The sequence below is a fragment of the Meleagris gallopavo genome, chromosome 3 (assembly GCF_000146605.3).
Source record: "Meleagris gallopavo isolate NT-WF06-2002-E0010 breed Aviagen turkey brand Nicholas breeding stock chromosome 3, Turkey_5.1, whole genome shotgun sequence".
In the NCBI taxonomy this organism is placed as follows: domain Eukaryota; kingdom Metazoa; phylum Chordata; class Aves; order Galliformes; family Phasianidae; genus Meleagris; species Meleagris gallopavo.
In genome coordinates this window covers 18,583,232-18,606,085 of record NC_015013.2, presented here as the reverse complement: position 1 = coordinate 18,606,085, position 22,854 = coordinate 18,583,232, and the positions used below count along the sequence as shown (strand labels likewise).

The 22,854-nt window shown below is 35.3% G+C and overlaps 1 protein-coding gene across 1 annotated transcript in view; it reads right to left on the bottom strand.

The window, feature by feature from the left end:
* The window catches only part of TMX3 (thioredoxin related transmembrane protein 3), a 36,932-nt gene that overhangs the window by 5,041 nt on the left and 9,037 nt on the right, over positions 1 to 22,854 (bottom strand). Inside the window, exons 2-14 of the mRNA XM_010708473.2 lie at positions 22,648 to 22,851; positions 17,619 to 17,658; positions 16,382 to 16,505; positions 14,212 to 14,257; positions 12,746 to 12,826; positions 11,659 to 11,758; positions 11,355 to 11,432; positions 8,994 to 9,060; positions 8,287 to 8,385; positions 7,379 to 7,436; positions 6,482 to 6,535; positions 6,100 to 6,156; positions 1,398 to 1,527 (exon numbers count right to left, since the gene is read on the bottom strand). Of these exons, the coding sequence (XP_010706775.1) occupies positions 1,398 to 1,527; positions 6,100 to 6,156; positions 6,482 to 6,535; positions 7,379 to 7,436; positions 8,287 to 8,385; positions 8,994 to 9,060; positions 11,355 to 11,432; positions 11,659 to 11,758; positions 12,746 to 12,826; positions 14,212 to 14,257; positions 16,382 to 16,505; positions 17,619 to 17,658; positions 22,648 to 22,851 (1,138 nt within the window). The remainder of the gene's footprint in view (positions 1 to 1,397; positions 1,528 to 6,099; positions 6,157 to 6,481; positions 6,536 to 7,378; positions 7,437 to 8,286; positions 8,386 to 8,993; positions 9,061 to 11,354; positions 11,433 to 11,658; positions 11,759 to 12,745; positions 12,827 to 14,211; positions 14,258 to 16,381; positions 16,506 to 17,618; positions 17,659 to 22,647; positions 22,852 to 22,854) is intronic.

Sequence of the window (22,854 nt, the reverse complement as noted above, 5' to 3'; positions counted from 1 at the left end):
TTTACTGTGGTTCGGAAACCTTACATTCTATTACTAGTTTATCATTGTACTTTAAAGACTGCCAATTTCTTGGGTCTGAACATATCTGCAGTAATGCCATTTTATGTCTACAGACATCATTTAGCTTCAATGAAGTCCCACTCTGTATTCGCTCTGTCATGTACATATAAAAGATGTGAATTCAAACAGGCTTTTAATCATTCTAGCTAAAATACTGTAAACAAAACATACAAAGACAAGTGATAGTACAAGAAAAACACACAGCATCACAAATCCATTACTCAAGTTAAAAACCAGACAAACTAATTTAATCTGTTATATTTAAACAAAACTAAACAGATGCTAATAAAAACATAATTTAGAACTTTCAAGTGCAATTAAAAGTATTAAAGAATTGAGAACTGAAGAAAAAACACAACTAAAGGATTTACTTGGAATGTCCCTTGCCTTGTGTTCAGATACTTAGCCAGTAAAGTCATTGACAGCAAGCAAATCCACCCATATTGTGTTGTATATCAATCTGTCAGACTAAATAAACCACAGTATCCTCGTGACTGAAACAGTCTACAGCCTTACTTGTTATTACTATTCAGCATCTTAAAACTGTTGGCATAATGTGATGCGAGATTCAACTAATCCAGTAAGTATTCAATGTAAAGTGAACTGGACATAGGTGTCTTCCAGAAGGCAGCAGCATGATGTCAGCACTGCCTTCTTTCACTGAGAGGCCACCTTGCCCTGTGAGCACAAATGAGAGCTCTGATACAGTCTTTTCCTTATTCCATAACATAGCCTTTTGCTCAACTTACAGTCCACTGAGGGTAGAAGCAAACCTCAGCTTGCTTTGCTAACATGAAAAAAAAAAACAACAATTGTCCAAGCCATTAACTGTGGGTGAATTGATTAGGTTTGTTAAAAAGTCATTAAGAGCAGTTAGAGAAGAGCAAGCTTGTGTCTGAAATATGCAAAGGAAGCATACCACTACTCTGAATCAGAACATATCATTCATGAAGCTGCTAGATTTATTTAGTCGTTGCCCCCCCCCCAAAAAAAAAGCATAGAGCCAAATTACATTCACCAGAAAAAATTTAAAGGAAACTAGGAAGAGAATTAAAAGCTCTCAATTTATCAGTGACAACAGTAAAAGAAATATCAAGATAACTTAATAAGCTTTATACAATAAAACTACATTTGCTTGCTTTAGAGGGTTCTGCAGTCAGAAATCTGAGCAAAGGAAAATCCTGAACTCAGAATCATACATATATAGACGGTGTCCAAGATAAGACGACAGAAAAGAAGATAAAGCATATGACATGAGATTCAGAGCAACCTTTTTTTCCCTACTTCAACATCTTATAAACACCAACAATATATTTGAAGTCACTATGAAGACTTACTTCAGCCGTACCATCCAAGATATTGTTAATAAACTGAACCATATCTTCTGTGTTCTCAATGTGCCTATCTGGTAGAAAATACTGCTGATTGGAGGTATTCAAAACAACGATAGTAGGAATTGTCAAGTCACTGGAAACATAAAAAAGTTTAGATGTTAAAAAAAATAAATACTGTCTACATCATTGCAATTTAAATGACTTCTACATTATTTAATGACATTCTACATCATTAATCTTCTCCATGTGCACTGCAAATACCAGTTCCTTAAATAAAAGAAGGAAGAAGAAAGAGAATCACTGTAATAGTATAAGCTTGTTTCTCACTAATATTTTTTTTTCTCGTCTGTGTTAGTGAAGCTACTGAAACTTACTGTATTTTACATATCCATAGTGATTGCAAATTAAGTACCTTGTGACTTTCCTATTAGAGAGAGATCTCAGACAGTGGCCTTGCATTACAAATGCAGTAGTGGCACAACACACAGTGCACAAACACAAAACTATAAACCAAGAATTCAATCCCAGTTGATCAGCTCTAATCAATCAACCTTTGCCTATTAAGTTAAAAGAACACAGTATACTTTTTTTTTTAAACATACCTTTTAGATAGAGCAAACAAGCTAGAGTTTTTAAACCATTACTACTCATTAGCTGACGTTCAAATGTATAATCACTACTAAGTAACACAACCAAAAAAATAGATTGGAAATCATCTCCAGAGATAATACAGTAAAATCTACTTTTCCAAGTAGTACTAAATTCAAACTCAGCTCAGGTTTAAGAAAAAACATATACTATACAAGCATATTTTTCAACAAACAAGATGATGCAAACTTCATTTTTCTATATTATCACTCTTGTCTAGCAGTGACTCACTCTGTCTATTTCTAATCCAAGTAATATTGATACTTCAGTCTTCACTGTGGCTATTATAATCCATAATCTCTGTAATCAATTGTATAAAAATACTTAGCATTTACTCAAGATTCTAATTTTCCTTCACATCAAAGAAATTATTGTACATTTTCTGACACAGTAATCTTTAATATTTATCCATGAAAATGCTAGGCTCCTAGAAAACTCTAGGATTTAAGGCTCAGACAATATTCCTAGAATTCAAGTTTAAAGCACGATGCACCTCAGAAAACATAAGATCTACTAGAGATAACAAAATAATTTCATCTTTCTGAATGTACTAAAAAAAAACCAAACAACAGCTTTGTCAACAGTGAAAGCTTGTAACAGGATTTTCTAAATAGTTTTCCCCTACACATTTTTATTCTCTATTTATTAGGAATAATTGAGTAATGTAAGTAAGGAATCAATCAAATCAAGTGCTTGATCACAACTTATCAACTTCTGCCAAAATATGTCACTCTGGACATACTCAAAATAAGTTTCACTATTTGGTTATGGAAAAGAAATTGATACTAAGCAGTGTAAACCACTTCCCACCCATAACGGAAAAATAAAGCACCAAAAACAGTGAAACATATTTAACAGTTAGGTAATTAAATTCTTGGAGTTGTCTGAAAAACAACCAAAAATTAAACTTGATATATAAAATTTATATGCTATCCTGGAATTTATAAAGTCACACACTTAATTGGGTTATTACAGGAGCTGAGAAATAAAGATGTACAGACACCTTCAGTTGATGTTACAATGTTCTTCTATATCTCACCTTCTACAAATATGTATATGTATTATACTGAATATTTCAGTGAAATACATAATATACTGCTTTCTTCTTTTGTGCACACTTCTAAGTACTATCATTTTTTTTTAAAACTCAACAGAAGCATTCTCTTCCATTGCTGAAGACAGAGATAAATGACACTAACTATTAGTGGAATTACATGGTCTATTATCAGATCTGGAGGCTGGTGACCCTGCCTGTGGCAGGGGCATTGGAACTTATTGATCCTTGGGGTCCCTTCCAACCCAAGCCGTTCTATGATTCTACATCTAAGTCTGCAAGAGTATTTCTAATAGGGACAACTGGTAGAATTATTTTGTCCTTTGTCAAGAAAGGGTATTTGTTGTTATGCACATCTGGAAGAATAAAACATTCCGTAATAGATTTCTCCTGTTTCAAGTGGCTTTTTCTACCTGTTTTCACTTGCTGCCACCTAGTGGAAAATTGAAGGCCTGATAATATTATTTTACTCAAAATATTCAGGCAATCATGTAAACAGAAAATACTTCTCTTCAGTGTATTTTGCTGATTTCCAGTTATACTGGAAATGCATGTTTCATTTAGGAAATAAACTAAAAGTCTGCAAATAGTTCAACAGCAGCTTTTCATACACAACAAATGATAAATTTAGGCATTTTGTAGATTAAGTTAAATAATCCAACTGAACAGATCTAACAATTATTACCAGATCACTACTGCTGTAAACGACACTTGTTCTTCCCCTTCATTTTATTTGCCCCAGGGAATTCATCTACCTCCCTAGCTTCTGTGCACATCAATTCCAGTGCTCAGCAGAGTGTGCTGAGTTAAAATACAGTTAGGTCTCCTACCCTCCTAAACAGAAAAATGAAGCGAATTTATGCAGATAAACTGAAAAATCCACACAGGAAAGGAAATAATGAAAAGTGGAAGGTCTCATTACTTGGCAACCAGAAAGCACTGAATCAATAATCACACTATTTTACTCCAACTGATAGATGTTTTCAAATTACTTGTATTCAGGTACTAAACCAAATCTAGAGGCATTCCACAGAAATATTAACTAGTACTTCTGAAGTCCTCATGATTCTCCTAGAACTTTTAGTGGCACAGTTTTAAATTAGAGCATTTGCACATCTATCTTGTTTTCTTACTCTTGACCTTGTAGACATCTTGTGGCCTTAGATCTAGCACCCACAAGAGCTACAAGACCAGACAGATATAAGACAGACACTGTGGAAGATGGATACTGCAGACTACTGCAGATGCTCATGGTGTGTGCTTCAATCAACAAGAAAGGAACTCAGAATACTCCTTCAGTAGAAAGCTGGCATATTTATTCCTGTTGTGCCCTTCCTTCAGGCCAGACAAGAACAAGTCAACAGTAAACACAAAGCAACTGAACTCCCTAGTGACAGATCTTTGCAAAACAAAGAGAAACATTAAGCATTTTGTTAGGTTACTTATATATTTCAAAAGGTATTAAGTACATACCCCACAAGCAGATAGCATCTTTTACACATTTCATGCTGCTTGTCTACAGATACATGAATCTCTGCATTTCAACTCTACAAATCCATGGTGAAAACACAAATTCATTATGTCTGCTAAGTGATACTTCAATGCCAGCTTCTAAAATGGTAATAGATACCTGTCTCTGTTTTCAGGAACATCTCTTACACAATCACTGGCAAATACTGTACTTAATTCTTCAACTGCTTTTCAGAAATTAAGGGCACATAAAGCAAGATCGACTTCAACAAGCTTCAGTTTTGAAAATGCCCTAGTAAGAATAAAATATGCCTCTCCAGAAATAAAATAAAGAAAAAAAGCATGGCTAGAGATTATAAATTTTTAACAGGAAACATAAAACTTCTGATTTTGATAGCATCCTGTAAATTTAACAACAATAACAGAGAAGAAAACACAACATACAGTTCTAATAGAGTACTTTATTAAGTAAACCTAAAAGATCAACTCTGTCAATCAGCACTACCAGTAAGACAAACCTCTAAAATTAAATTATGTAGCTTTAATTTAACAAATGATACTATATTTCTGAGGACAGTGTTTTTTGTTTTTTTTTTTTTAATTCACAAAAGGCAGGAATTCTTCAGATGACTGTCTTAAGTTAAATACAATAGCAACAACTACAAGAGAAAAAAAGAATACTGAAATGCTGACACACTAGGGGGAAGGGATGCCATCCAGAGGGACCTGGACAAGCTTGAGAGGTGGGCCCAAGCCAACCTCATTAAGCTCAACAAGGCCAAGTGCAAGCTCCTGCATCTGGGTTGGGACAATCCTAAGCACAGATACATGCTGGGCACAGAATGGCTTAACAGCAGTCCTGAGGAGAAGGATTTGGGAGTGCTGACTGATAGAAGATACAACATGAGCCAACAATGCAGCACTTGCTGCCCAGAAGGCCAATGGCATCCTGGGTTGCATCAGAAGTGTGACCAGCAGGCCGAGCGAAGTGATTCTGCCACTCCACTCTGCTTTTGTGAGACATCACCTGAAGTACAGCGTCCAGTTCTGGAGCCTCCAACACAAGGACTTGGAGTTGTTGGAGCAGATCCAGAAGAGGGCCACAACATTGATCAGAGGACTAGAGCATGTGCCCTATGAGGGACAGGCTGAGAGAGCTGGGGCTCTTCAGACTGGAGAAGGCTCTGAGGAGACCTTATAGCAGGCTTCCAGTACCTGAAGGGGGCCTACAGGAAAGCTGGGGAGGGACTTCTTAGAAGACCAGGAAGAGATTAAACTGGAAGAGAGTAGATTTAGACTAGATATCAAGAAGAAATTCTTAACTATTCAGGTTGTGAGATACTAGAACAAGTTGCCCAGTGAGGTTGTGGATGCTCCCACCCTGAAAGCATTGAAGGCCAGGCTGAATGGGCCTTTGAGCAACCTGGTGTAGTGAGAGGTGTCCCTGCATATAGCAGGGGGATAAGTACTAGATGATCTTAAAGGTCTCTTCCAACCCAAACCATTCTATGATTCTATGAAATATGTACTTACTCCATTAATAAGCTATTGATGTAATCATTTCCATCCATATGGCCGAACTGGAAATCCCTGTAAGAAATGCAATGAAAAACATTATTAAAAAACAAACAAAAAAAGGAGTAGAGTCTCAGCATTAAAATAAGTTTGTCCTAAATATTTTTCTTGTAACTGAAGTACACAATCAGCATTATAATGCAAAAAAAAAAAAAAGAGCAATGCTGCAGCACAATCAGCTATGCAAAACACACTCAGTTAATGAAACAGTCAACTTATGTCAGTGTATGGTTAAAAAAAATACTATACCATTTCTCAAGTAGAAAAAAGAAAAGTAACTGCTGCCTTAGAAAGGTTAATGCAGAAGTCCATTTAATCTATTGTAGAAATGTGTGCACACCTGTGAAAGTGATCCCGATAATCTCTTGCAACTTCCTGAATAATAGATTTCAGTCTGCAGAGGGAAAAAAAAGCAAAAAACAATCTGTCAATCCAAGATATACTTTGTCTAAATTTAAACATTTAGATTTCCCCAATAAGTAGCAAATAGCATCCCATAAGCAATAATATTTGCCTACTCAATCAACAAGACACCAATTTGTTCATCTTCCTTGATTTTAAAGGTCGAAAGGCTATCTAGCATACAGTGTCAATACGAGAAAAGGACTGCTTTGCTTCTTCTATTATCATCTGAAATTGAAGAAAATCCAAAGATGACTCATCAAAACAGTATACACACTACTTGGACAATATTTTCTTAGCTTACATATACAATCATATATGTAACAAAAAAGTCTTGTCCTTTCAGTCTCTAGCAAATTCTGACTCACATTAAGAAAGGGTATTTTCAACTAAGTTCTGCACCCAATTAGTAGCTATGCATCACTAAGTTCATTTTAATGCAGCTGACCTGAAGAACAGCCTTTTGTTTGAAATCAATTTATCTCAAAATCATCTGAACTTAAGTACTCTCTTCCATGCTAGAAAAGTGAGGGTATTTGAGCTCCCAAAATTTTAAGAAGGTGACACAATAGCTTAAAGAACTATGCAGTCACTGTTCATGTGATCTAATTGAAAGTCTCCTTTTAAAACTGTATGGACTTAAACAGGGCTATAAACAAAGTCATAATGACATCACAATCTAGAGAATGTAATATTAAGTTAAAACTTTTCATTTAGTCTAAAATTTCTGAATTTTTAAGAAATTTCCAGAAAGTGTCAAGATTTTATAAGTCAATGAATTAGTTTTCCACAATACTACCACATTTCTCCATGTCATCAGTACTCAACTCTGTACCTGGTATGTTCCACTGAAGAGTTTTTGTCATCAATGACTGCAATAGCCACAAGTTTTCCTAAAAAAAGGAATACAGTACTTGAAGCCATTTAAAAATAAATTGCATTTTCAGACAGAATATATGCCAATATCTGGAAATTTTTGTAACAACACTTCAGTAAATACCTTTTTAAAATATAACATTACTTTCACAAACATGTGAGAACCCAGGCATTCTGTATCTTCAGAACCTCAAAGAAACAATGCAGCATCGAGTATAAATTTGTTTTTAAATAGGAGGTAGATTATAAGTTATCCTGACCTGGAAAAAGAAATCAACACAGTATATCCATGGCTTCTTAAATATACATACTCTAAAAGAACACTGAAGTTACTTGGATGTTTGTCTTCATTTGTCTTCCAAGAAATTTCACCAAACACAGAAGTATTCTGGGACAGGTCCATTTCAGTAGACGTTCATCTCCCTACCTCACCACATCTACTCTAAAGATACTTGAGTAGCTATTATCTGAGAAACTTATATAACATACTTACCTGAATAAGTTCATCCATATCTGACATTTCAAAATCTGTTTATAAAATTCTGATGGTTTTTCAAGAATTTATGATTTTGGAAAACCTAAATCATTGTTCAATTAAAAGCCTTGCTTAGTTTTTGTGAATACTACAAAATTAGACACACTTTATGCTGTTAATAAGAGTCTAGCGCAGGCTTTGGATGAAGGACATATAAAACGTCTCCTGTTTTTGAAGTAGGTTGGATATCATCACTCTTAATTTTCAGATCAAGTAAAATTTTGTTTGTTTGTTTTGTTTCGTAAGAAGTATCCTTTCTTACTCCTCTTAGCTTTTTCTTAATGTTTAAGTTTAATTTTAGAGATGAATGTTCAAACATAGCAGCATCTCACCTGTATCTCCAAGTTCGTACAATGTAAAACCATCTACAGTAAGATAACCTTGAAATCTTTCTCGATTTATCCAGGATGACAAATCACCATCTTCATACTCTAAAAATATAAAAAATGCTGAAAGTTATATAACATTGTGTGAAAGAGAAAATGCCACTTTTTTCCCCCCCATTTTTTTGGGGGGGCAACATGAGGAAACAGAATTACTAACATGTCAAGCAGTACCTCGCTTTCATTCCTGAAACATTAGTATATATTTTGAACAGTAAAAGTCATCTATCAGAAATGAAAATTCTCGTTCATTGTATCTGGATTTCCCCAAAGCTTATGTTACCTTGCTAAAGAGGTGTCACATTTTCTTCTACTTGCTGATTTGAACAGTGAGTGAAGGAGAATATTTAAGTGCTTTGGTGCAAGCAAAACAATACTAATGGAAGCTGCATCTCAGTGATTAACACAAAGTAAACTTCCTTAACCTCAACATTAGTACTGATAAAGACAATTCCTCCAATGACGTATTTTATTCCGTAAGTAATACGGAATAAACTTTTCTCCATGCTGTCATGAAAGAGCTGTTATTTATCACAAAATTATTGGTGCACTTCCCACTGCTCCATCTTGCCTTGAAATAAGTAACCCCACCAGCTCTAGTTTCTCCACATTTGCTTTCAGAATCTTCTTTTAAAGTAATGTACACTTTTACTTACCATCATACACAAAGTAAGTTCCATCTTTGAATACGACAACAGCAGGTAGTTCAGGCAAGGTCAGATACTGAAAGAAAGGTATCCTTCAGTTAATCCATAAAAAATCAGAAGCTTTTTTTAAACAAACATCTCTGAAGTGTGGAAAAATACTCCACGGGGAAAATATTCAAGTACATTTAAACACATTCTGCCTACATTTTTAAAAATAAGCATTCCATCTTCTGCAATATTAACAAGTAAGAAAACATAAACCTATTCTCAACAGGTAAGCCTCATAAAATATAAACCAAACAGCATTTTTAACATGTATCTAAAGTACCATCAGAAAGTTTTACTAAAATTTAACATGAACTTTAAATAGGTCATAACTTGAGAGTATCATCAAGCTTGCACTATTCTGTTTTCAATTTGTGCTGTTGTCAGCATACCTGCCATACAGAAACTCTTACTGAATGGACAGTCAATAATACAGAAGACTTAAAGAGTATTATATTGATAACATGCCCCTCTAAATCAGGGCCATTTTCTGTGTTCAAGCTGACGGAAATACAGACAATCCAGCAGACAAGCCTGCAAACACCCCTCATATGAACATACAGAACAATGAACGCATACATCACCATCCTGACCATGCTATTAGCATTAATTTGGTCAGCAACATACTCAAAAATATACAAGGTATAAAAATCTTGTAAAGATAAAGTTAACAGTCACAGTCAGTCAATTCAATAAAACGCAACAAAAAGCACTGCATCTACTCCTTTCTGTTAGCTATCATTCTAAGTTAAAATTTTAGAATTTAGAATTGTAGAATAGAACCTGTGATTAATAAAAGACGACCATATTTTTAGTCCTGATGATGAAGATGATGTTGAATCATTTCTCTAATTTATTTATGGTTTGGGGAAACGTAAGAACAGTATAATGAATACTTCTCCAAGTAACATGCCTTCTGTAATCATTCGGTGTTATCTCAGAAAGAAATGCAAAATCAGTAGCTTTCTAATGTAACAGTTCATACACATGATCAAGAAGATGATGAATTCTAGATAATGCTTTATTCTCTTATTCACCACAAGCATAGCTTAGCATTTTTAAAGATCAAATCAGCCGATGTCCACCTCACGGCTTACAACATACACCTAAAGCTTGAAACAAGATTAGTTAAGACGACAAAACAAAGCTGAACAGTTAATATCACATCTCATCATGACAAGCCTCATTACAAGTAGCAACTAGTCACTTTGTAACATTTTTGCTATTCTGGAAAGAAACAGTGTACAGTCACTACTTCAGTTACAATGATGTAATATTTGTGGCAAATTACATTCGGTAGAAAGAACAATTCACTGCTTACATCATAAAAGGAGTTCCAATCTTTTACATTCTTGGTCAGTAGCAGCTAAACTGTAAACCAATATTCATATGGAAATAATTTTTGATAAAAGGCTCCTGGAAATCTAACAATATCCTATCATAATGAAGTCAATTCTACTTCTCATCATTTTTGAATATGTAGATATCTAAAAAAAATAAGTATATATACTAGTTCTCACACTGCTAATCCTAAACGAACTTCAAGGTCATATTGTTGTCAGACTCAGAAGCCTCAGCTCCTATTTGGAGATAACTAGAAATGAAAAGGGCTACTGATCACAGAACATCAGGGATTGGAAGGCACCCTGAAAGACCATCTAGTCCAATCCCCTTGCCAGAGCAGGAACATCTAGATCAGGTCACACAGGAATGCAGCCAGACAGGTTTTGAATGTCTCTAGAGAAGGGGACCCCACAACCTCTCTGGGCAGCCATGTTCCAGTGTTCTGTCACCCTCACTATAAAGAAGTTTTTTTTTCATATTTATGTGGAACCTCCTGTGTCCCAGCTTGCACCCATTGGCCCTTGTTCTATCACTGAATGTCAGTAAGGAGAGCCTGGCTCCATCCTCATTACATTTACCCTTTACATATTTATAAACATTAATGAGGTCATCCTCAGTCTCCTCCAAACTAAGAGACCCAGCTCCTTCTGCCTTTCCTCGTAAGAAGATGTCACTTCAACAGTTAAGCAACAGTAGTTAGAAACTTTTCATCTTTTCGATTAAATGCAAATGACTTTCTATCATATAACATCTCTCCCACACCCAAGAGAGAGTACAGCAGGATTCTTCTGCATTTTATCAACATGATTTAATCGGTTTATTAATATTACTGAGCAAGTCATTTTGTTAACACAAAGCATGTAGACTCAAAAATTTTACAGTGAAGTTACTCGAAACCTATTCAGACAGGTGTAGTGCAGGAATCCATCCACCAAAACAACAAAAAAACATTTTTATGGACATAGGAACTGAACAGCTTACCTCAGGGAGCATATCTTCTGAGGCAGAAAAAAAGTATGTATAAACAATTAGTTCTGAAGCAACTTCAATGTATTTTTCCTGCAAAAATACAAACAATTTTTTTTTTTTTTAATGGTTCAGCCTCTAGGATGCTTTAAAGTTCTGCAACATACCTTATCTTCAAAAGATTCATCAGGAAATAGGGTTAGGATACAAGATTATAAAATCACTTCCAGACTTTGAACTTTCTAGAAGTTATTTTACAGTACGTCTGTGGAGAGTCAAAAGAAATAACTTTTTAAATAAATTTAATCTAGTTTCAAACCTTTAAAGGAGATTCCCCACCAACATATACAAAAAATACACGATGCCTCTTTCGCACATGCTCAAACATATGCTGGCTAGGAAGTGGCCTGATAAGAGGTCTGGAAAAAAAAGAAAGAAGATAAAGAAAAACCTTAGTTTCTGCAATCTGCCAAAGCACAAGTAGAAATCCCCAAGAAAATGCCATACAGGTAGTTTTGTTTCCGAAATTCCTCAATCCAAATTTATCCAGTTTTTCAATTTTCTATCAGAAAAAGAAAATAAAAATCCTGTTTCTCAAAATAAACTATATTCCCTAAATAATACACTTACATTTTAGATTAGCATCTTAGAACAAAATGTTGCTATAATGTTAGTATCCAAGCCACTTACCAGCTGTACAATCATTTGAGAGAAAAATTTCTGAATTGAAGTACAGCAGGTAGATGATGTGGTTTCAGAAATATTCTTTAAAAATTTTAGTAAGCTATTCACTAACACTCCTACAGTACAGAATTATAATACTAATTATATGAAATTGTTGATACGTCTATATGAATATCACTTAATTGTATCTAAGGATGAAAGGAAGAAGCATCACTTCTTTTCTACTCAAAGATTTGGAGGCCATGGGCCACCAGAAGGAAAGAAGATATTACGAACACCAGAAAATGTTCTGTAGAAATAATTTCCTCACGTTGCTAACTGCCACAGTTTTGCTGATGCACAAGCATATATTTTACAGATTAAGGAAACTTGAAGTATTAAACAGATTCTGTCTTCGTAACGATGTCCATATATTAATCCACATTTATGTCAGTATTTTTGTCTATAGCTACTATGAATTTCATTTGTCAACAGTTTCCACAACTTTGAAAAGCCCTAGATCTTGCATGATAAAGAATTACAAGTGCGACTAGTCGATTCCTATTTGTCTTCTCCATGTCACTCACCACCAAGCTCACAGGCAACCACATGCGAACTGCGTATATAATTTTTAAAGTCAAAGTATTTTTATTATCATTTTTTAACCAGTTGCATTTTTGGCCCAGCGCAAAATACTATGGAAATATTAAGTCAGAAGCAGTCTCAAAGAAATGTATACTTACCCTGCTACTCTATTAGCGAATTCAATTATATCATCTTTGGTCCTAGGTCCTCTATAGTTGTATGCCAAGTCACCTTTTAAGCTGGATAAATGGGAAAGGCAAGAAAAAACAACAAGGAGGAAAGAATTAGCTCACATTAAGAAGCCACAGATTCTGAAGAATAAAATTAAAATCAACTAAGTTTTATCCACATATGCAGAATTACTCAAACTTTTACTAGTCACTTGTTAGCAAACGATAATCAAAATTATTTTTAAAACAGTCATCAACAAGCAATTAGCAAAAACAGAAAAAAATCAGTAACGCAATACAGTGTAGTTATGGAGCAAAAACCCTATTTATACAGTATCTAATAATAACATCTAAAAACAATTACCATTTTGTAATGTTTTTCTTTTCTAGTGTGCAGCAATCATAAATACAGAAGTTGCTAGGAATATTTGCTTATAGACTCAAAACAGCTAAAACAAATCCAATATGTCTTTTTTCTACTTTTTAGTAATTAAGTACCAAATGATTTGCAAAACTTTCTAAATGTATGCATTAAAGATTCCATAAATTGCTTGTCAATTTATTGTACCTTCCCAACACACGTGTATTTCATTAAGGTTTACTACATCGTAACAGGTTTCCTTTGAATCCGACTAAGTTTAAGAAGCCCATGCAAAGAAAGTAATCATAAAACAGCTTTCTATGCCTCTATATGCCAATAAATTTATTATCCCTAACAATTAATATGCTCAATATTTGAATCATTTTTGAGAAATGCAATTTAAAAATTTAATATATATACTGAATCTTATACTTAAACAAGTATAAGCTGTGAACAACCCCTGTATAACCAGTTAAAAGCGATCAACATTACTATTTAATATGACTTTGTATTGGACTATGTGCTATATACCTTAAGAGTGAGTATGTATGATACCATTACAGCTTGGATTTTTTTTTCTTTCCTTAAATAAATGTTAGCCTCCATAAATTTTTCAGTTAGCGATGCAAGAACAAAAGCTACACATGCATCCATTGTCAAACAACTCCTCTCACACTTTAACCTAAACAGTAACCCAATAACCATTGCTGTCATTCACGTAAGATTTTCAGGAAAATCACTGAAGAGAAGGGCAACTGAAAATAAGAAAGCAAAATTAATAGCTTAGAGAAGTCAATGAAAGACTTAGGTATGTAGTTACCGCCTGGATCACTCTTAAGACTTTAGATGAGTTGGTACATGAAATTCCTTTCTGTATTTCATATAAATGCATACACACACTTTTAAAGTTGCATATAAAGCAGCAGTGAAATGAATTCCAAAATTACTACACTTTTTTTTTTTTTAAATAATTCAGATAATGTTTTCTGTTTGCTTTGTTGTTTTCTAAAATGGAAAACTGCCTTCTGCACTTATCAAATAAGTGTTGGGAAAGATCAAGTTCAAAATAATTCAGTGAGAAACATCAACTTACAGCTTAATTGTTGGATAGCCTCGCACTCCGAATTCAGATGCAATACCTGAAATATATGCATTAATGCCAAACTGAACCAAGTCTTGTTCACTCACCCACCTTAAGGTTTAAGTAGTTTCCTATTCAAGGCACATAAATAAATGCAGAGGCTCCTGAATTAGATGCCAAAAGTAAAATGGCATGAAAATCCTCTAAATATAAACGTTCAGCCAATTTTCACTACAAGGTATTATGCATTTAATGTGAATCATACATAGAACCAGCTGGAAATATTTGAGGTAAGAATTAAGCATCACAGACGTAGGGTCTGTAAACATCCATCCATCCATCCATCCCACCCTGCCTCACATTTGCTCAAAAGGTTGTATCTTGATATTTGGAACATCCTTCACAGTTGTGAATGTAGCAACTGACACCTTAACAATACCTTCAATTCAGTGTTTTCCAGAAGTTAAAATAAATACTCCTTAAAGAAAAGAAGAAAAATCTAGAATAAGTCTAAACTTTTGATAATGTCTCTGCAGTCCCCTGACAGGGTGGGGAAGAAAAGAAGAGCTAAAAATGCACCAAAACATTTTAATACATGAACATTCTTAAGCTACCAACCACATGCCACAGTAGCACATGTAGGAGGACTGAGTGCAAGGCTCTGAATAAAAGCTTAGAATGTATGACTCTAAAATTGTCTGTTGAGGTCAACATGAGTTATACAGAGCTGTCAGTAAAACTAGCAGCTCACTTACTAGCATCTTGCTCAGAGCAGACTGATCTAAGAAACACGTGGTCTACGCTCACTTCATTTTGATCCTTTCCTCTTATATTTATTTTATTAAAAACTAGAATCCATTAAGACGTGTATTAATATGTTCAATCACAAGGACTATCACTAGACAGTTTATTTCTTCTCGCAGAACTCTATAGTGCATTCAAGGAAACTGCAGAATAGGCAGGTTGTTTTTCTGTTTTGTTTTTAAAAACATCCCATCCATGGAGATTACTGAAATCCTCTCAAGTGATTTATCTACAGGACCAGTGTCACTTGTTGATACAAAGAACACTGTACAGGCAAATAGCAGCAATTACGCTAGCACTAAGTGCAATTTATTTCTGCTTTGATCACATTCAGTGGACTTTAAGGCAAACTTGCACAAAAATTCAACTGATACACCAGGTAAGTTCTGCTAGTATAACCACTGCATTTATTAGATGCTTTATATAGTTTCTATCAAAACATTCTGATGGCAAGCTACCAAAAATTGACTTCTCATGTTGCTTCATGTTCTTATTAGAAACACAAAACCTCCATATTCTTTTCTGCCACATATATGTACCCCACTGATATATTAAGTATGAAGAAACTCAATTATTACCGAAGAAATTCTGTTTAAAACGTTATGCAAATATAACAGTCCTGAATACTTGGTTTTAATTGCACATAGGTATCACGTGGACCCTCCTGTTCCCTATGCCTTCCCTTAGAGATTTAAGCAAAATGTCAATAGACAAGCACACTAAAACTTAGAAAATCGTATTAAAAGGCAAAAAGTCTCTCATGTCTACCAAAACCACTTCTCTGAACACCTCAAATTTTGTATGTTTCTATTCCTGAAAACAGTCTAGGGTCAGTACATATGAAAGGTATCGTCAAAAATGAAAGCATTAATATAGCTCAAACTGGTTCTTCAAGAACACATTTAGAGAAATATGGGGAGAAATTGGCTCAACATTAACATAATGACTTCAGTGATTTCAGTTGGTTTTTGGTTTAACGTTTCAAGGAGTAATTACCTAAAAAGAATAACAGCAAGAACACAAACACTTGTCCAACAGTAATACAGGGAACATAAAATGTGGTTAAATTGGATATTGTCAAGAGAAGCACTACTCAGAAAACACTTGTATAAAGGTATTCTAAGAAGCATATCAAAAGGGTACATGTTAAAAGCTTTCACCTTCCATTTGCTAAGAGAACCACAACCAGCAGTAAGTACAATAAAAAAGTACATACAGCATGTTGTCACTTTGAAAAACAAAAATCAGGATATTGTTTCCCAGCAACTGGTTTTACATGAATTTCTTACAGAACAATAGAATGACTAATGAAAACAAGGTAAAAACAGCTTCTGTTTTGAAGCCATTAGGAAATTATCTCCAATCAAACCGTACTTACTAGAGAAGGAAGTTGCATCCATCTTCCCAACTCTTACTGGAGAGCCCATGTTTTTCATTTCTATACCCACTTCATTCCACACAGGCTCTAATTTCTTGCAGTGGCCACACCACGGTGCATAAAACTGAGAAGATGCAAATACATTGAATTAAAAGTCAGATACATTAGTAAGGTTTATTTCCCAACTTTGTCCTTCTTCAAGTTATATGAAAATAAACCCGACAGTTACTTACAAAGATGGAGTGATAAACTGAGCTTTTAAGATTTGGTACTAATTTAATATGAAAGCAGGAGTTATAAAAGAATGTACTCAGTTGTAGCACTATTATACCTTTTTTTACCCCCCCAACAGACTGTATAGCAACATATTAAAAAACCTCTTGAAGTACTTTCATTAGTTTTTTGTTTGTTTTTTTTTTTGAAAGTGAAGACACATAATCAATCTATCCAGGAATATAAATTTAAATTGCAAAAATATATATATTATTCTTTGAAAAGGAAATTGTGTATATATGTATATATACACACACATGCACACATACTTCTAAAGCTGTTCTCTGGATCTCAGTTTTTCAAGAAACTACTTTTATACAAAAAGTCTAAAATTAATTCCATTTTTGTCAAGGTCAGAAATGTGAAACTTCATTTTATCTTCCTGCGTATCTTGCTATAATGCCTCAGTAAAATTAACAGAGAAGATTCTAATGTTTTAGAAACATGATCATGTTGCAAGCTGACAAAGTTAGATTAATAACGTGTAGGAAGATAAAATCCATCTTGAATCTACATTTATGGTTTTCCCTACTGAAAAGTATCACATTTCTTTCCAAGTACATTGGAAAGAATGGACCTTTTCATATATTCGATGCTAAACATCTAGCAAAAAGTAGTTGATAGAACTGTAAAAAATCCTGCATGCAAGTTATAACCTCTTCATTGTAAGTTTTAGATAATCTGCTTTCCGTTTTTAACAGCTGTAAAATATAGGTTGAACATTGTCTCTATTCAGTATTCAGTCTGAATTGTGGTTCATCCTGAACAATGGAGAACAATTGCTTATGCATCCTGTCGAAAGAACTAGTCATATAACTTCTCTGCAACACATACAAATGTGTACAAATGTTTTTCCAAACGATGAAGCAGACTACAGACCACAACAATGTACATTTTGTGTTTTGAGTTCCACTAGCTCATGTGAAATAATGGACAACTCTTCCATTTTTCCTTCTATACTCACATCTACAAGCCAAATATCATCTTTACGGTTTTCTTTAAACCTAGGAGGGAAAAAAAATAAAATTAATATATCTGTAAAAGTCTATAATTAGATTAAAAAACTACAGATACTAGATTGCTGTTTTGTTTCTTTTTTTGGAGGAGAGAAGGTGGAGGGACAAAGTTATTTTTCATCAAATAATCCCAGCTCATGATACCACATGCACCATCTTTATCAATTATACTTCTATAACCATTTGCCAAAGCCAAAATAACCAACAATAAACAGCAAAAGCACACAGAACATAGAAAGCATATCAAAATTCCACAAATCTATTTGATTGTGATATGTAATTCAAGTGGGAAAAGTATTCTCCAGGTATTATACTAAACATTGCACGTTGATAACTGTTCAGAATACATAGTAGTCATCTCCCTACAGCACTGGTTTACACTGTTAATACTAGCTTTACTGAATGTACACTGACTAAATTAACCTTATGTTAACATGCAAGGCAATTTTTGTTCAACTTCCTTCAAAGTTCTACCTCTGTCCTTCATCTGCTCTACTAAAGGGGGATCTGTTCAGCTTTTTACACAAGTTACACAAAGCAAAAACTTACTGAAAGACAGCTAATTTGAAAATAAAATATTAGAAGTCGTGGTACTATTAAATACTTCTAAAGTTAGAGCAGTGACATCCCTATGAACTGATTACCTTTAACTTGTCATGAAAAGCATAAAAATACAGAAATAAAATAGAACATGCTGTTTAAAAATATACTGGTACCTCTTGAAAAGTTATTTATATACTTTAACACAAATTGTCACTACAACAAAATCATGGAAATCATCTTATTACTTACCTGTTCTTATGCTGAAAATTAAATAAACCCCAACCTTCACGTAAGGTTGTTTCTTTTAATAAAGATATGAGTTTTCATAAAAGTGACTACATTTGGGAGAAATTAAAGCTGAATGTTTTAAACTTTTAACTGCAGAATTTCAGTTAATTGAACCCTCAGAAAAAGTATGGTTAGTGACTAACATAACTAACAACTTCAGGAAAACAGTTTTTAAGTCATAATTGCTTGAATATACCACCTCACAAAAAACATGCAGAGCTAGTGAAAGAACTACAGGGAGCCTAGCATCTCATGAGAACACTAATGAAGCTCTAGCTAAATTCCCACTACAAATAATTAGTCATGATGCAAGAAGTAGAAAGCAGCTACTGAATCATCAGATACTGGGCTGCATTTGTATGAGGGCTGCACCAAAAGTAATGCCTCCTATTTTATTACATTGGTCTACAACATCAGAGGCAAGTGTTGGTGATACAACAGCAGAGAAGGCTGAACCTTTTCATCAACGTTCCGTTACATTTCGATGCTGTGTAACAGACAGCAGCAGAGAGGCAGTCTGCCAGAATGGTGTCTGACATGGAAGTATGTATGAATCAAAGGTGTGGAACTGAATTTCTCCATGTGGAAAAAATGGCACTCTGACATTCATTAACGCTTGCTGAACGTTAGGGGAGACCAAACAGTGGATTTGAGCATGGTGAGGTGCTGAGTGGTGCATTTCAGCAGTGATTATAACACAGTTAAAGGAAGCTATGTTTTGGATGGCCATGCACAGTGTACAATAAATACATGTACAGAGGTTAGGCTAAGTAGGATTATCATGGTGAAAAGATAATAAATGGAAAATGCTCACCAGTGTTGTAGGCTTGCAATAAACTCCATGAGGAGCGATCTCCAAAAAGAGATCCTTCCTCAGTGGCAGTCAGCACTTAAATGGGATCTAGGAGAGGTGGAGCCTGGCTCCACCGCTCCTGATAGCACAGGTGAATTGCCTTCACCTGTGCTCCCATGGCTGACTCATTGTTTTGCCTCAGGTGGTCAATCAGAGGTTCAAGCCATGATCAACAGTTCCCGCACGGCTACCCTGAAATGAAGAACATCTCTATCAATTCATCTATACAAATCAACTAACAGTTGTGACTATGTTGAAAAACTGTTTTGTAGCTGAGAATTTGCTTCATCAAACAGTCTTAGCTGTTTGATTTTTGTATCTGCTGTAATTTCCGTGGAAACAAATAGTAGGAATTATTTTTGGAGCAACGCACATATTTAGAATATCACCTTTGTTTTGTAAAACAAGAACTTATAATGAGTTTTTCTCCACCCTGTCACATGACTGCATTCCAAGGAATGGCACTTTAATAGGAGATTACACAGAACATTAAAACACTTGGGAAGGTAAGCTGAAATCTTACATGATGGCATACAACAAGAAAAAGAATGACAGAAAGGAAATATCTGAAGACTGTGTATTTCAATTGAATTTTATAATTTTGACAGCACATTCAATGGGCCTAACATATTGTAAGAGAAACTTTATTACAATTAAAACTGTAGCATAAATTGTACAACTCATTTTAACTAAATAGATGCCTCAACTCTAACCTTAACGTTACTTAAACAAGTTTGAGTTCAGACAATTATGTTTTGTTAATGATTAAACTATTAGACTTTATTAAAGAAGCTAACCACACAGCTGGAGAAAAACGGAGGTATCTGTACAAACAGGTATTTCAGCATTTTCTTGAAGGTGCTGTTCCTAGTTCCTGTAAACACATTTCCAAAAGTAAAATGCCAGCACTTTTTGTTAACTGCCCTGTCCTCTTCTGTCCGTAGACACAGGCACAGTCACATTGGTGGAAAGATGATATAGGAATCCCATCTCCTTAAGTAAAATGATTTGTCTCCAAAACGTATAACCTCTCAACATTTTACACTCTGCAATCAAGTACTACCTCAACCGCCATTTAATACACATACCCATTGAATTATTTACTGTAAAAAGTAATCAGCATGAAATCAAACTAAAGATGAAGGACTCGATTCCAAAGGACTTAAAGCAGAAGCTTTAAGCTTTTTAAGCTTCCACTTAAAGTGGAAGCTGCTGCTTCCACTCCTCCCTCTCCCTTCTCAATCTCCTTACACCATTTCCAATCCTGGGCTGAGCTCCTACAGCATCCTTACAGATAGAAAAAATACTTAATTTTGAGTTAGGTTACAGACCTGTTACATTATCACATTGGAACAACTGCAAATACTGTAAGATGAGCAACTGATCTGACGTAGGCACTAGTTAAAGTCAGAAGAAACTGACAGAAACCATCACTCTTAGTTTGTATGCATTCAATGGCCCAGTCAGGTGATGCTGACTAACTCATATCTCCGTTAGTTATTCCCTGCTACTTGCTTTCTTCTGTCCTAAAAACCTGGGAAAGGGACTTGCACCTTGTGCTAATAGGCACTGTTTGCAACTGCAAAAATAAAATAAAATAAAAATTAAAATCAGCAATTAGCAAAACAAATTTTCATTATCAGCAAGAACTCCATAACATTTATGGAGTAAAGTGGGAAACTAGAAGCTTTCATCAGTCACTGCTCCCAACCTTTTTTCTTATTATTTTTCTCACTGTTTGCCAAGCAGCTAAAAAGAAAAATTGTCCTAAACAAGTCACAACTTAATTCCTATTTCCAACTGCAAATACAGAAACTTGTATAGTTACATAGCTGAAAAAGCAAAGCATTCTAAAACTGGATTTTCAGTTATCAGCTATTCCACAAAAGTTACATGACTACAGAACTATTCTTCACTCCAAACAACAATTACATTTAAACTTATACCTGCAGAAACATGATATGGGAACATGATGTGGATGCATAGATGCACATTATTTTATTCCCGCAAACTCTTTATCTTCAGCCTCTGAAAATGAGGCATGAATCACAAACCAGCTTTGAAAATCAACTCCAAGCAGTTACTGTGCTTCAGCTGTTCTTTAACAACACTTTAAACACAATGTAAAGATGCTGAGGTAACTCTCTGATACCCTTTCAATACATTCCCATTTCCTACCCAATTACTTCACTACACTCATTTGACCCTATGATTAACTGTTCCTGATTATTAGCAGTATGTTAAAAAAAAAAAAGTAGCTTTCTGACTCCTCAACTGCATGAAGGAAGCCATCATGCACTGAACCCTAATAAACACACAATCTGTGACTAACTTAAATTGATCATGAAACAGCTATCTAATACATTCTCTTCCTCCTAGTCTTCTCAGGAAGTATTTTCTATACTTCCTATTTCAATTCTAATAATTGTGCTGCCTTATAGTAGTTTAGATCAACTTGTGGATCTAACAAAAAAAAGTTACATCCACTTGTAGAAAGTCAGTTTTTAGAGAGAACCATACGCAGAATCATTAAGGTTGGAAAAGACCTCTAAGATAGACTAGTCCAACCATCAGCCCATCCCCACCATGCCCACTAACCATGTCCCTCAGTGCCACATCCACATGTTTCTTGAACATCTCCAGGGACAGTGACTCCACCACCTCTGAGTACACTGCCACAGAACTACCCCAGTAAGGCAGGTAAAGGTAGTACATAACTAAGTTTAGGGCAGGACTATGCGTTTCAACACCACCACAGAACTAAGGCTAAACTTGCTGTAAAAGCATATTTTTGCCCAGGATCATAAGCAGCACTCCACAAACCAGTCGTGAACCAGTCCAGCAAGCCTGCCTTACTCCTCTTCCCTTTCTGGCAATGCATCAATGTGCTTTCTTTCCCAACTTGTTGCAGTTACGCAGCAGAGGAAAACGAAGAATTTAGTTGAACACAACCAGCTTTAACTCGGGGTAGCTATCAGCCCACCAATGTCTTTATTCCACCAAAAAAGAGAAAGAAGAATAAAGTCTGAGAACACTTTTGAAAACAGCTCCTCTGAAAACAGCTCAAAACGAAACCACAGAAATAAAACACTCCCCAGCACCTAATAAATATAAGCCCCAGAATTTCTATCGTTCCTTCTAAGAGGAGGTTACTTTTCCTGAGTAATAACGTTCTGGACAGCCTTACAATGCACAGAGCTGCTGGCCTGGGAACCACCTCCCCCCTTCCCTTGTCCTGACACAAAAAACAGTGTGATTTTTAATTAACACTGCAAGTCACACTCAATACTTACGATTCATCCAGATCCTCCACAAAAGCCGCCTCTGATGCCAACGCCAGCGCAACCACTGCTGGGTGAGGAGAACCGTGAGTGACCCCCGGCCGGACTGGGGGGTGCCCGCTCAGAGTCCTTCGCGCGACCCGGGTTCTCTCCCAGCCCTCACTTCCCCTCACCCCCACCGCAGCTCCCCGTGCCTGCACCGCTCCCCGCCGCCTCCTC